Source organism: Perognathus longimembris, chromosome 18 (assembly GCF_023159225.1).
Source record: "Perognathus longimembris pacificus isolate PPM17 chromosome 18, ASM2315922v1, whole genome shotgun sequence".
Classification (NCBI taxonomy): Eukaryota; Metazoa; Chordata; class Mammalia; order Rodentia; family Heteromyidae; genus Perognathus; species Perognathus longimembris.
In genome coordinates, this window is record NC_063178.1 from 32,027,813 (window position 1) to 32,041,972 (window position 14,160).

At 47.1% G+C, this 14,160-nt stretch overlaps 1 protein-coding gene and 2 pseudogenes across 1 annotated transcript in view; 1 reads left to right on the top strand and 2 right to left on the bottom strand.

Moving 5' to 3' along the window:
* LOC125366910 overlaps window positions 1–1,707 on the top strand; it is a 51,124-nt pseudogene extending 49,417 nt beyond the window's left edge.
* Window positions 1,708–8,853: 7,146 nt separating this feature from the next.
* Window positions 8,854–10,770, bottom strand: LOC125366820 (annotated as a pseudogene).
* Window positions 10,771–12,559: 1,789 nt separating this feature from the next.
* The window catches only part of LOC125366911 (dedicator of cytokinesis protein 2-like), a 90,045-nt gene continuing 88,444 nt past the window's right edge, over window positions 12,560–14,160 (bottom strand). The window contains 1 exon segment of the mRNA XM_048367617.1: window positions 12,560–13,037. Coding sequence (XP_048223574.1) covers window positions 12,560–13,037 — 478 coding nt within the window.

Here is a 14,160-nt window from a genome sequence, read left to right on the forward strand (position 1 = left end):
TGTCTACCCTAATACTAGTTAGACGTTCTGGAATTGAATGTTTGATTCTGGAACCAAATTTGAGCTAGTGAAACTGCAGAGTCTATTTTCCTACTTTTTCCAAACATAGTGATTTCTTTGTCTTTAGGATAAAAGCTAAGTTTCTGCAAAGTAGCACATGATCATTCGTTAGTTCTCTACTTCTTCTCTCACATATTATTACTGCTAAGTTAGTACACATTGGCACTTAGAATTTATGAAAAGTCTTTCTCATGTTATCATTAAATCCTGCATTTAAAAGAGCAAGCAAGTATACTTTACAGTTATGGAAAGATGATTTGTGTAAGTCTCGTTTATAATGAAGTCGGTGATGCTGTAGTTAGCAGCGTGGAGTCGGTGTACTCCGGCATTGATCTCAGCTAGCTCGGACCTGCTAGGGACCATGCATGGCTTTGCCTGCTAAGGCTTTCCTTGTCTTCCCAGGTTTCTACTGTGCTTACAGCCAAGGAAAGTGTGAAGAACATTAAATTCGTGATAGCAGATAAGGCCACAAAGCAAAAGAGCCTAGTCTCAAACTTGGCAAATCACTTGGTATTGAATCTTTATCCTCAGTACCAGAAATGGGATTATAAAAGTCTGTGTCATCAGGCCCATTGCTGTGGAAAGAAAATACATGTTCCTTGCAGATTTTATTTCCTTAACAAAAATGACAACCATACTAGTTTGATATACTACTTTTTCATTCAAAAATTTACGAAACCTATTGAATGTCCTTTCACCAGAAGGACTTAATTTCATAAACGGACACTGAACATTTTTATATTTAACGATTTTTAGCTGTCTCTACAACTTAAGCTGGCTTTTACATGTCATTGTCTTAACCTTATGTCTTTGTAGAAATGACATCACTGTAAACGTTTTCTGTTGTGGGTTACCTCCATGTTACATATCAATTTTTTCCACATCTAAAATACAGAGCTAACTGCCTATGGCAGACAGCCGTACACTGAACTTGGCCTTCTATGTTTAGATGAACTTCAACCAACTGTCACTAGCAGGCTCCCTTTTGTAGCCTCCAGGTAGCCCCAGGCGTCTGGCTGCCTACAGAGACGCTCGAGGCTGCTGCCCTCGTGGCACAGGGCACAGGTCCCACAGGCCCTGGAACAGCACCAAGTAGACCGGCTTGTTCAGGAAGCTCAACAGCTGCCGCCAGCCCGGGGCCACCGTGCTCACCAGGCTGAAGAGCAGCACACAGGGCGACAGCACCAGGCCCACCACCCTGCGTGTGCTCTCCCCACCCCCCCCACCCCGCCAGGTGCTCTCCCCCACCGCCCTGCAGCCTGGGTTCACCGTGATCCAAACAGTCGCGCTGCCCAATGCTTCTCACCCTGGGAGGTCTGCTCTAGCAGTTGATGTGAGTTTACACAGTGTCCAGTCAACCCATGTGACCAGGGCTGGTCACCTACAGCCTGTACTTTTCAACCATGGACGGCTGTCCTGTCCTTCTCACGTCTCTGTTTTCTCTGCTTCTATCTGGACTGCTTCATCTCGTCCTCTATCCCTGCCCGTTCCCTCTCCTGCATTCATTATCGCCCTTCCTGTCTAGAGAGGCGCCGCAGGCTTTCCGCTGTGCCCTTGGCCTTTGGGGGCACCGGCCCTGCAGCTGGCATGGTGAGCCCCTGCCCGCCTCCTTCAGAGGCCAAGCGGGAGACTCATCACTGCACATGAAAACATTCCAGAACTGTCCTTAGTCAAAGAGGCCCCAACACCTTCCACAGAAATAAAAACTGTAACAGATGTTTACACTCCGTGTAGCATGTATCTGGGACACAAACTAGGCCTCCATGAATACTTGTGGAATGAACTGTATGTAAATTGTTTAAAAACATTTCTCAGTGTTACCGACGACTCCTCCTTTTCATTGCACAGCACCACTGTTGTAATACAATGATCACACCAGTTTTGATTTCCAAACGTAGGTCTCTGTGGCTGGAAGCTCAGGTGACTCACAGGTATTTTGAACCAAATTTAAAAGACAGACACTGGTGGTTCATGCCTGTAATTCTAGCTACTCAGGAGGCTGAGTTCTGAGGATCAAGGCTAGGAGTCAGCCCAGGCACACAAATCCAAGAGACTCTTGTTTCCAAATAACCAGGAAATGCTGGAACTACTAGTGTGGTTTCAGTGGTGGAGAGACAGCTCTGAGTAAAATTCCTGAGTGAAAGCATAAGGTCCCGAGCTCAAGTCCTAGTACTAGCATAAAAACACCCTAAAGAGCCCTGTATTTGATGATGAGAGATTTTATCAAGAATGCGTCTCACCAGATAACAAGCTCTCAGTAGAACGGGCTCTAAAGTTCTGCTACCCACGTATAATGTATGACGTTGTGGTGGTTAGTTATGTCTTCTAATTAGCATATGCTAAATAAATAGGAGAAGGCTCAGGGTTCTGCTGGACCCACCCTTAGCTACCTCTTAGACTGTTGTATCCCTAGTGTGTGAGGTTTTTCATCATTATTTTAATGAACCTGAGCAGAATCAAGTGACGTGTCTGTGGTTAGGCATTACCTCCACACACCTGAGGCAGGCTCCCAGCTTGTCCTCTTTATTTTCCCTCACAGAACCTTCTGGATTGCTGCTTGACAATGACAGGAGCTAATAACTCTTTTTCTGACCCAGGTCTTGTCACACATGAAGAGGTCTTTGCCCCGAGCCTCTGTGGGAGCCGCTGGAGGTGGGGTGCGAGGTAATGGACCCCCCCCACCACAGATTAACTAGAGTTATCATTCGGCACATCTGTCCCAGTCATGTGAAGAAACAAGAACCCACCATGTTGGAGCCGGCTCTGTTATTTCAGGGCAGAATTTCAAGTCCGAAGAGCTAAGCATTGGGTGGATTAGGAAGCTGCCCACCTGGGATAACCGGGCCCGTGCACCCCGGCCGTCCAATGCCCCTACGAAGTGGCTCCGTGCACTCGGCCCCCTCCCAGCAGAATGCTCCGACGCTTCGCCTGCTCTCTCCATGCCTGGCAGCCTGGTAGCGGCTTCAAAGCTAAGGCTAGCCGGAGCCAGACCAGCCATGCAGGCAGAACCTGTGCCACAGCAATCCCAGGCCCAGCACTCACCTCCAAGACAGAAAAATGCGCCCCGTCCTGCCCCCTCCTCCCAGGGGCTCCAAGGAATCTGGAACAGAATCCACCTGGCAGCTGTGTCAGCTCAGACCTGAGCTGGGTCCCAGCCTTCCCCGCTCTGCCTGGTGAAGGCTCTGTCCACTTTCAGGTCTCAAATGCCCCAATGCAATCTCCTGCTATTTTTTCTTTCTGGCCAGTCCTGGGCCTTGAACTCAGGGCCTGAGCACTATCCCTGGCTTCTTTTTGCTCAAGGCTAGCACTCCGCCACTTGAGCCACAGCACCATTTCTGGCTTTTTCTATATATGTGGTGCTGGGGAGTCAAACCCAGGGCTTCATGTACACGAGGTGAGCACTCTACCACTAGACCATATTCCCAGCCCTCCAGTGCAATTGAATACCAAAATGTCAGCACCTACTTTAATTCTGGCTGTGGACACAGCCCGCCTCTGGCCAGGAGGCCGGCAGTGTGGCCGCAGAGCAAGCTTGTGTTCCCAAGAGCAGAGCAGAGGGGCTGATGGGGTATAGCGGAGTTCTGATCCTAAGTGTGGCCACATGGGGAGTGACCACATCGTGATGCTTGGTGTCTGCTGCCCTCTGGGGGACAGCCCCAAGACACCACGGAGCAAGCCAGTGGGAATGATTTCCCCTGGGTCCTTTGGGGCTTCAAGCTCAGGATCAGCTGTGAGGTCCTCCCCCTCCCCAGGTGGCCTCCTCCTCTTCCTCCTCCTCCTCCTTCCTCCCTCCTCCTTCCTCCCTCCTCCTCCTTCCTCCCTCCTCCCTCCTTCCTCCTCCCTCCTTCCTCCTCCCTCCTTCCTCCTCCCTCCTCCTCCTTCCTCCCTCCTTCCTCCCTCCTCCTTCCTTCCTCCCTCCTCCTCCTCCCTCCCTTCTCCCTTCTTCCTCCTCCCTCCTCCTCCTTCCTCCTCCTCCTTCTCCTCCTCCTCCTTTCTCCCTCCTCCTTCCTCCTTCCTCTTCCTCCCTCCTCCTCCCTCCTTCCTCCTTCCTCCTCCCTCCTTCTTCCTCCTTCCTCCTCCCTCCTTCCTCCTTCCTCCTCCCTCCTCCTTCCTCCCTCCTCCTTCTTCTTCCCTCATTCCTTCTTCCTCCTTCCTCCCTCCTCCTTCTTCCTCCTTCCTCCTCCTTTCTCCCCCCTCCTCCTTCCTCCTTCCTCTTCCTCCCTCCTCCTCCTTCCTCCTTCTTCCTCCTCTTCCTCCTCCCTCCCCCTTCCTCCTTCCTCCCTCCTCCTCCCTCCTCCACTTCCTCCTCCCCCTCCTTCCTCCTTCCTCCTCCCCCTCCTCCTTCTCATCCCCCTCCACTAATGGCTGGCTCCCTGGCATAGAGTACACTGGTTCCCAGGAGCCATTGCCCCTGCAATGAGTTTGATCCCCACTGAATCCCCCCCTCCTTTCCTCACCACCTCCTGCTTCTAGAAATATAAGCCACAGCTTTTGCCATCCAGAATTTTTTCTTTTCCTTTTAATTTTTATTGTTATTATGGAGGTGATGTACAGAGGGGTTACAGGCTCATATCAGATCTTTTTATAAGACCACACGGGTGAGAGAGATCAGATTCACCCCCCAGCACCATTCCCAGTAAAAATGTTAAAAATATAGGGCAAATATATAGCTTGTAATCTTGGCAAAATAAATGGTTGAGTTTATTTCTCTTAAGGGACATCTGTCGTGTTTGAAGACAAAACTTGCCTTTAGACTGAGTAGTACTTAGATGACCACTCTTGAAAGTTGAATCGGGAGCATGCAGTGGTTTATGGCCATAATCTAGCCAGTCAGGAAGCAGAGATCAGGAGGATCGTACTTCTAGACCAGCCCATACCTAAAGGCAGTAAAATGCCATCTTAACAAGTAAGCAAGATATAGCGGTTCCCGTCCATAATCTAAGCAACAAGTAAGCGAGATATAGTGGTTCCCATCTGTAACCTAAGCAGCATGGGAAGCTTGGAAGAAGCATCTCTCTCTGAAGCCATCCCCAGGCTAAAGCACGAGACCCTATGCAAACAACAACCCAAGCAAGGAAGGGCCGGGGCTCTGCATCATGTGGCAGGTTGCCTGCATAGTAAGCTTGTGGCCTCGGCTTCAAACCCACGACATACCACTGAAAAAGAAGAAGAATCGGAGCAAGCAAACAGCACAATGCTTACGATGGCTTGAGCACTTCTTGGGTCATTCATTACATAGGAGTAAGATACACAACCAGAAGACAGCCAACGTTGGGCATGATTAAAACAAACACACATAGTAATTGAAAAGTGTTTTAAATAAAACTCCCTGCATGTATTGAAGCCAAGGTTCAAGTCCTCAAGGAGTAGCAATGTAAAACCAACGCCAATGGATGGCCTGGCTTGTAACTGTCATTTTGTTCATGAGGGAAACAAACGCATTCGACCTTTGCTTTTAGTAGAAGGCATTGATGACAGTGTCTAATGGAAATGATTTAGGGTTTGTGTTCTTTGCGTTTGTTGTTTGTTTTTAATAGTCCCACATGCAAAAATAATAGCTGATACAGCACAGTGGGATTGTGGGAATTGAAGTTATACAAGGCCTGGCACCATCTTTACACTTTTCAGACCCAGCTGCCCAGGACACTGCTTGTCCTCAAGCAGGTGTTCTCGAGAGCCTCGGCCTGGTGCGCATGCCTCGTCAAGTCTCTTCCCTTGCCCTACCCTGCGGGTTCTGAGCTTGGCAGTTTCAAGTCACTCCTTCCTGCACAACCCAACAGTGCCCTGACCAGCTGGGAGCTCTAATGACCTGTCCTCCCCCCACCCCAGGGCAGCAGCTACGCAGCAGAGCTCAGGCCTTCTGGAAATGCCTGTTTTCCTCCAGGTTTCTCCTTTGTTCAGCTCCCTCTCCTGGGTGGAGTTCTGCAGCCCGGGATGCACTGGGGACAGTCCTGGAATAGTTCTCCTGACATCCATGTGTCTTCTTAGACTCATCCCTCTCCTTGGCTCTAGAACCCCTTGTGGATGTGTCCACCTCTCTGACCTTGAACAGACCCCGTCCTGGGAGCTTCACCCAGTCTTAGAAATTAGACAATTTCCCTAAGCCTTAACACACTTTTACTACTTACAAGCTACTGTGTACACCTGAGTTTATTTATCTTTTTAACCAAGGCACAAACAATATTTAAGTACTATGAATATATTTATAAAGAAATTTCTGTCTGCATCTTAAAGTCTCAAACAAATGTCTCATTAAAAATATCTCCTAAATGAGTCAGACTTCTGATAAGGTTGGATGTGAACAGTAGCAATAGGACAGTTAATCAGTTGGATTTGTCATCTAAAGAAGAAAAAAATCATTAGCAAGACACTATGTGGCCCATGACAGCTTAAATACTTATAAGTCACAAAATTGTCAGTTTCTCCATTTAAAAGGGAGAGGTTGAGACATTTTCGATTTTAAATTTTGATTGCTGTCCCTTTGCCAAAAGCCCAAATGTTTGCAATCCTGCTATGTCAATGATTGAAATCCGCAGCTATTTTTATGGTACGGCGGTTTGAACTCAGGGACAAGTAGGCAGACTGTCTACTTGCGTGAGCCACACTTTCTACCCTGTATAAGTTTTCATGGAGTGCAATTAATATACAATAAACTTAACATTTAATGTATGCAGTTTGCTAGATCTGAAATATAGGTATAGAACCTTGAAATTATCACTGCAAAGTCTCTCTCTCTTTCTTTGCATCTATCATGTATTTATCTATCATCTACCTGTCTAATCAGTTAAATCAAAAAGATTCCATATGTCCCTTTATAGTTTGACTTTAGTAAGAACACTGAACATGAAATGCATCCTGCCAACACTTTTGTAAATGTGATGTTTTTAATGCAAGCACTATTCTGAAAAGCAGATATCCACAGCTACTCTTCGTTTTGCATAATTGGAATTTCCTACCAGTTGTACATCTCTCTGGTTTCCTCCCTCTATTGGTACCTGGTTTCCAGACGTCTACCTTGTGATTCTGTCAAAGATATTTTCAAGCATCTCTTTTTAACCACATTTATGCTCTGATTTGTTTATGTTTCTTCTTTCAAAGTAAAAATTAAGCAGGGAAACCCATTACTGAAAATGAAAAGTGGATTATAATTTGGCATTTTGTATGGATGAATTTGAATTGCAGGACCTATTCACAGACAAAAGACTTGAGATAAGAATATACTTGAGACAAGACACTTATATCAAATAGCCACAGCAAAGATAATTGCACTGGAAATCTTAAGTAAAATATGTTCATTATACCTGTATTTGAGCCTCCTCTGCAGTTTGGAGGTTGAAAAAGCACTTCAGATGAGTTTAAAGAAATTAGGTTTATATGTTTCATGTTTGGGAACCATTGAAAACACAGCAATACTTCAATATTTCAGTTAGAAAGTGTCAACTCTATTCTCATATCTAGAAGTAAAAATGAGATACTCTAAAGTATAAACATTCTATTGCTTTTTTTCTCAAGTAACCTAAGTCTAGCCTATACTGATAGTTATAAAGCAAGAAAATCAAACTTAGACTGCTTCTAGATGTTCTTCCTATTACTCTGTATAAAGGTATGAAAATGAGTTTTCTCCTATATTAAAATGTGTATACATTGCTACCCAGTTATTGTAAATTAAATCCAGCAGTAGAGTTGGGCAATAGAATGGGGAATTTCAGTTAAGAAGATTGCTAACTGAAGGTTGGTAGTTAAAAAAAACTAGAGAGAGAGAGAGAGAGAGAGAGAGAGAGAGAGAGAGAGAGAGAGAGAGAGAAAGAGAGAGATAAGAGAGTTGAATTTTTTCTGCATCATATATTTTCTTTTCTTTTTTTTTTTGCCAGTCCTGGGCTTTGGACTCATGGCCTGAGCACTGTCCCTGGCTTCTTTTTGCTCAAGGCTAGCACTCTGCCACTTGATCCACAGTGCCACTTCTGGTCATTTTCTATATATGTGGTGCTGGGGAATCGAACCCAAGGTAAGCACTCTTGCCACTAGGCCATATTCCCAGCCCCTGCATCATATATTTTCTATATCACTGCTACTGGCCACTTCCATTATAAGCAAAGCTATGGCCATCAGTTTTTACCTTTTAGGATGATGGCACAAGCACAGTGTTACAGTACTGGCTGGATGAACTTGGCTAAGTTCCATAAAGAAAAGGTTTGGGGGATGAAGATTCATAATAAGTTGTAGTACTTTGGCTTCAAATATTGGAAATATTAGATACATGTCAAATGGATGAGAATGAAAATGAAATATTCCTACTCCCTAGTGATATCAGAGGTGTCTTAACATTAGAGACAAGTGTGTTATTTGTGCATTCGTGGTGCTGCTGGAGTAAATGTACCTATGCACATGCCCGTGTGGCAGATGCCATTGCGAACGGTACATAATATTTGGTAATGATAATAAATGACTGCACTGATCATCATGAACATATAGGGCTATGCTACTTATTCTTTATCTATCTGTTTATATATCCATCATCGAGTCATTCATTTATTATGTATACTATGGATAGAATCCAGGGCCTTGTGCCTTCTAAGCAAGCACCGAACCCCTAAGGTATAAACCAGTCTTTTTATCACTATTGTGTGGTATACTACTGCTTTGGAGAGAAAAAAAAAGCTCTCTGTAACACAGAACACCTTGTTACTAAGGCAGCTGCCTCCTAGATTTCAGATTTACTGAATCTTTAATTGCATAAACTTTTGGTGTATTTTAATTTAGATCTTTTTTTTTCATGATAAAACATTCTTTCTTTTACAACCCCAACACAAAAAAAAAACTATTTGTAGGAAAAAATGGTTTTGTACATGGGATGAAACAATATAAATTCAAAACTTACAGATAAGGGTTAGCTCTATCACTCATCTCTTTTAAAAGTTTATATGAATATTCAGTCAAAACCAACAGGGTATCTCTCTTGAAATGTAAGCTATATGGATTCCAAGTAGACCACAGGCTGCACACCATCTTGGAATGTCCTCAGAAGGCTCTGTCATTAAACAAGTAACAGAGTAAAAACCTCAGAGTCCCTTCTTTCAAATGGAAGAGGGAAAGACAGGAATGGAAGCAACTACTCAAACTTTGTCTTCTTTCCTTGTGGCTTGAAGTCTCCACCACCACCTCCTCCTCCTCTGCCTCCCCGGAAACCTCCTCGACCTCCAAAGCCACCCCGGTCTCCTCTGCCAAAGCTGCCTCGGCCTCCTCTGCCTCAACCTCCAAAGCCACCTAGGCCTTCACCTCGACCCCCAAAGCCACTTTCACCCTTAGGCTTGGCCCAGTCCAAAATAACTTTGTTTCCATCAATTTCACAATCCTCCATGGCATCCATGACCTCCTTGGCAGCCTCTTCACTGTAGAAGTCTACAAAACCAAATCCTTTGGAGGATCCCCTTTCCCGGTCAATTACTATTCTCACAAAAATAGAGCCCTCAAATGATTCCTTTAAGGTCTCTTCAGTGGTTTCCTCAGACAGACCCTTGACAAACAATGTGTTGGATGCATAGCCTCTGGCATTTGGTGACCCCCTGGGTCCTTGCAGCTCCAGCCTGATGGCTCTGCCCTCAATTTCCCTCTTGTTACACGAGTTCAGAGCTTCTTTAGCATCTTCAAACGAAGCAAATTCTATTAATGCATACCCTTGCTGTTTGGGTTCTGAGGCACTTTGATAAAAGTTGCCTTCTCAAATACTTCCTGAAGAGTTACTTCTGTTGCACTGTAGGAGAGATTGCTTAAAATCAGCGTCTTTGATTCACCTTTCAATTATTGTCTTTGTCATTTCTCTCCAGTGTAATGCAGGGCAATGTTTCGCCCATCAACTTCTGCCCCTTGCTTTTCTTCAAAGGCTTTCTCTGCATCAGCTTCTGTCTTAAATTCAATATAGGCTATCCCTTTACTTTTCCCATCATGGCTGTCTACTCTGATTTCCATAGCATTTTCAAATATTTCTTTTAAATCATCCTGAGTAACGTTGAATGAGAGATTTTTGGCCAGGAGTGTTCTTGTGTTCTTGCTGCACGAACTTTCTTACTGTCTCTTCCTTTGGGTTTTTCTAGTTTAATTTCATTGCCGAAGACTTTTAAGCCAGTGAGTTCCAAGGCTTTTTCTAGGTCTTTGGCAGATTCAAAATCCACATAACCAAATTTCCTGTTTGTACCAGTTCTGACATCCACAACAGTAAGATCATTTTTAGCAAAAAGTTCACTGATGGCAGTTTTTAATTCTTGGACAGATTTGTTTGGGTTCAGGTTTCCAATAAAGAGATTGAAAGGTATGGTTGGTTCTGAGCCTTCCACTTTCTGTTTCTGGGCTTCAGGAACTTCCTTTTGTTTGCTCATTTTCTTCTTTTGTTTGCCAGATGCTTCTTTAACAGGCTCTTCCTCCTCTTCTTCCTCTTCATCTTCTTCCTCATCCTCCTCTTCATCCTCCTCCTCTTCATCCTCATCTTCTTCATCATCCTCATCTTCTTCATCTTCCTCCTTTGCCACACTCTTGGCTTTCACAGGAGCACCTTTTGCAGGTGCTTTCTTTCCTTTTGCTGGTATGGTATCAATAACTTCTTCTTCAGACTCCTCCTCCTCCTCATCGTCGTCCTCCTCCTCTTCCTCATCCTCATCTTCAGAGGCAGCAGCAGTAGCTGCTGTTTTCATCACTACTGGCTCAACCTCATCCTCTTCCTCAGCTGGCTGCATTGATCCTGCAGGTCATCAGCTTCATTCTGGAAATCTGCTCTATCAGGCAGGTTGGGAATGAAGCAGATTTACAGCTTCCTCTTGGGCACTTGTGTGTCCTGCCTCCTCTTCGCAAATAGGCCATGGCTCCGCCAGGTGGCAAAGAGTGCCCAGTGCACCAGCTTGGTCTAGCACTGGGCTAAGATGGCGGCGGGTGATGAACCCAGAGGCAGTCCGGGAGGCCGTGACTCCAGCTTGGTCTGGCATTTGGCTACCAGGTTGGCCAGGCCCCTGCCAGCGGGCCTGCTGCTCCTGCAGCTGCTGGCAGAGTTTTACCTTTGTAGGTTGAGCAGCTGAGAGTGCTTGGCGGTGAAACTCCCTCAGGACCTTGGGGTTCTCTACATCCTCGGGGACACTCATTTGGAGGGGGCTGGCCTCCTCTCCGTTTTCTTCCCCGGTGCTCACTCCTTCCCCTTCTCCAAGGAAAGCCAGGAAACCATGCTGGGCCTGCGGTTGCTCCTTCCTTTGCCTGGTTGCTTCTAGTCACATCCGAGTGCCCTGCGACTCTTCACTTTCCATCTGGGCCAGTAACTTGCTCTCTACTTGCTCCTGCTTCAGCTGCTCCAGCAGCTGGGTCTGCCTCAGTACCTGCTGCTGCAGGGCCTCCTTCTCTAAGATCAGCTGCTGATGGGAGGCTGTGTGCCGATTGCAGGTGGCTCTGAGATCCTTCAGCTAGATCAGGTAGTGGTCATGTAGCTCCTGCAGATCCTCAGCTGCTTGGCTCGCTGTCTCAGCCACCTCTTTCCATTCTTGTAAATCCTCTTGCTGCTCCAGCTTTTCCTGCAGATGTTTCTTCAGGTGTTGCTCTGATGTAAGGATGCTGGCGAGCTCCTCCTGCTCACCACTCAGCCTGTGGTAGGCCTCCTGAAGATGGGCCAGCTGAGCTTTGAGCTCTCCGTCATGCCCAGGTGTGCAACTCGGGGTCTCATCCATCTTGTGCTGCTCCTTGCCCTTCTTCTCCCGTCCGTACAGCTGCTCCTGCTGCTCAAGGTTCTGGAGACGGGGCTCTGGTTTGCCTGCTCCTGACCATGCAGTTGTTGCTCCAGGTTCTTTAACTCCTCTTGCATCTGGGATGCTTGGGCCTGCAGCTGCTGCTCAGCCTGACGTGGTCCCGCAGGGGGCTGCAGTGCTGCCAGTTGCTGTGTAAGTTCCTCCAGGTTGACCTGGAGTTCCAGCACCTGCCACTCCCAATCCTCTCTCTCCTCTCTCAGTTGGTTCAGTGCCTGTTCTCTCTCCTCTCTCAGTTGGTTCAGCTCCTCAGATTGCTGCTGGGCCATCTCCTCCCACATGGACCTCTCCCTCCTCAGGTCCTGCGCAAACTTCACCAGGCTTCTCAGGTTGTCTCCCTGCCTTCTCAGCACCGCCCGCTCCTCTAGTGCTCCTTGAAGCTTGTGAATTCTGGTCTTCATGTGGAGCTTCTGGGCCCATAGCACTTCCCGCTGCTTCTGCAGATTGATGGTCATTGCTTGCGCATCCTCACAGCTCCTGGTCTTTTCCTGCAGCTGAAGTGTGACGTGATTCAGGTCTTGGATGAGCTGTAGGTTTTTCTTCTCGGTGTCATGCTGCTGGGTGGTGACTGCAGACAGTGCGTTCTCGAGCTCTCCAATGTGCTGGTGTGCAGCATGCAGGTGGCTGCTGAGACCTTCATGCTCCGTTTGGCTTTCCTTGGCCACCTGCTGCATGTGGGCCCGGGCAGATTGCAAGTTGTAATTTTCAGAATGCAACCTCTGGATCTACCGCTTGTGGACTTCCAGCTGCGTTTGCAGCGCATCTTGCACATGGGCCCTCTTCCCTTTCTCTTTTGCTTGTTCATCTTGCAGGTGTTCCTTTTCCTGCTTCAGGTGTTGGATCTCACTGCAGCGCTGCTGGTTTCTTAACTTGATGGAGACCAGGGCAAGCACCAGGTGTTGGTATTGCCTCTGCAGATCCTCGGTGTTATTGGGACTTCGGACACTCCTGACAGTGTCACCTCCGACTGCACGCAAAGGCACCAGAGGCTCAGGGTCAGCAAGATCTTGGGCTGTATCCTCCATTGAACGACCATGCCCAGGGGTGTTTGCCTTGGGGTCACCTCCCTTGGGACTTTTCTTCTTTTTCTTGAATTTTGCAAGGCCCTTAAGGGCAGAACAATTCTGCTGCTGCTGGTGTTCTTGCAGGAGTTTCTTTCCTGCAGCTGTTTCACTGTATCTGGTTTGTTCAGACTTCCCAGCACTGGGTCGGGAAAGATGGATGCGCCACATTGCCAGGCAGTCTGAGGACACCTCTCCAATCCCGAAGAATGTCTCTTTTCTACTATACCTCCTCACTCGCTTCGGTTCTCACAGTCACCACTCAGCCACCTCTACCTCCTGCCTCAACTGCCAGTAGTGATGTAGGCCTACAGAGGGAATTCCACTGCTACTAGGCAGCAGAGCATGTGGGCGTGGCCCCAAGGCTGGCATCCCATTGGTCAGAGAGAAATGTGGAATCCCCAGGGTCTGGCCAGAATCTGGTGATGCAGGCAGAATCGGTGGGGTCATGATGACAGCTGCTCCTGCAGCCCAATCCCCATCTAACTCTGTCCACTTTGGTTTGAGGCAAGAGTGGAACTTGCTGCAGCTGGATAGATGCTCCGTTTCAAATCTACCTTGCCTGACTTCCCTCACACAACCACTGTGCCCACCAGAGTTTTCCCCAGGCTTCCAATTGTCCTCCAGGGAGTGGCAGCAAGAAACACAGCTCCATGACCATATCTGTTGTCTTGCTGTTCTCACTTCATGCTCATGATCCGAGTGTCTCTGAGTCACTGAGTGTCATAACAGTCGTGGTAGATCCTGTTCTTCCAGTCCCAGAGGGACAGGAGGGCTCAGATACTTCACAGGTCCGGGGATCCTCTCCATGAGTCTTGGCTATGTTACACCCCTTGGCCATGCCTAGTGTAGCATGTGTTTTACACACTTGGGTCTGGTGCTCTCAGAGGAATCAGAAAGACAATCGTAGGAGAAATGAGAATTTTGGAGAAGTCTGTGCTGCATTGAACCAGGAGGATGTGAAATCTACTCCATCACAAAAAGAATCACTTGCACATTACTGAAAACAATCTGCTAACCAACTACCTAGCCACATCCAAATGTTGTTGCATGTTGAATCAATGTAAGGATTTGAGAGCATGAAAATCCATGGAGGCTCGGCTAAAGGTAGCAAAGGGGTTTTATTTACAACCCCAAACCCAGAACCAGAACGGAGTCCACGTCCAAATACTGACCTGCTACTCCCTTCTTCTGGCCTAAATACACAGAAGCCAGAAGAGAGAAGCAAGAGCAGCCTCGTTCTCCAACCTCCACCAATCTCAAAC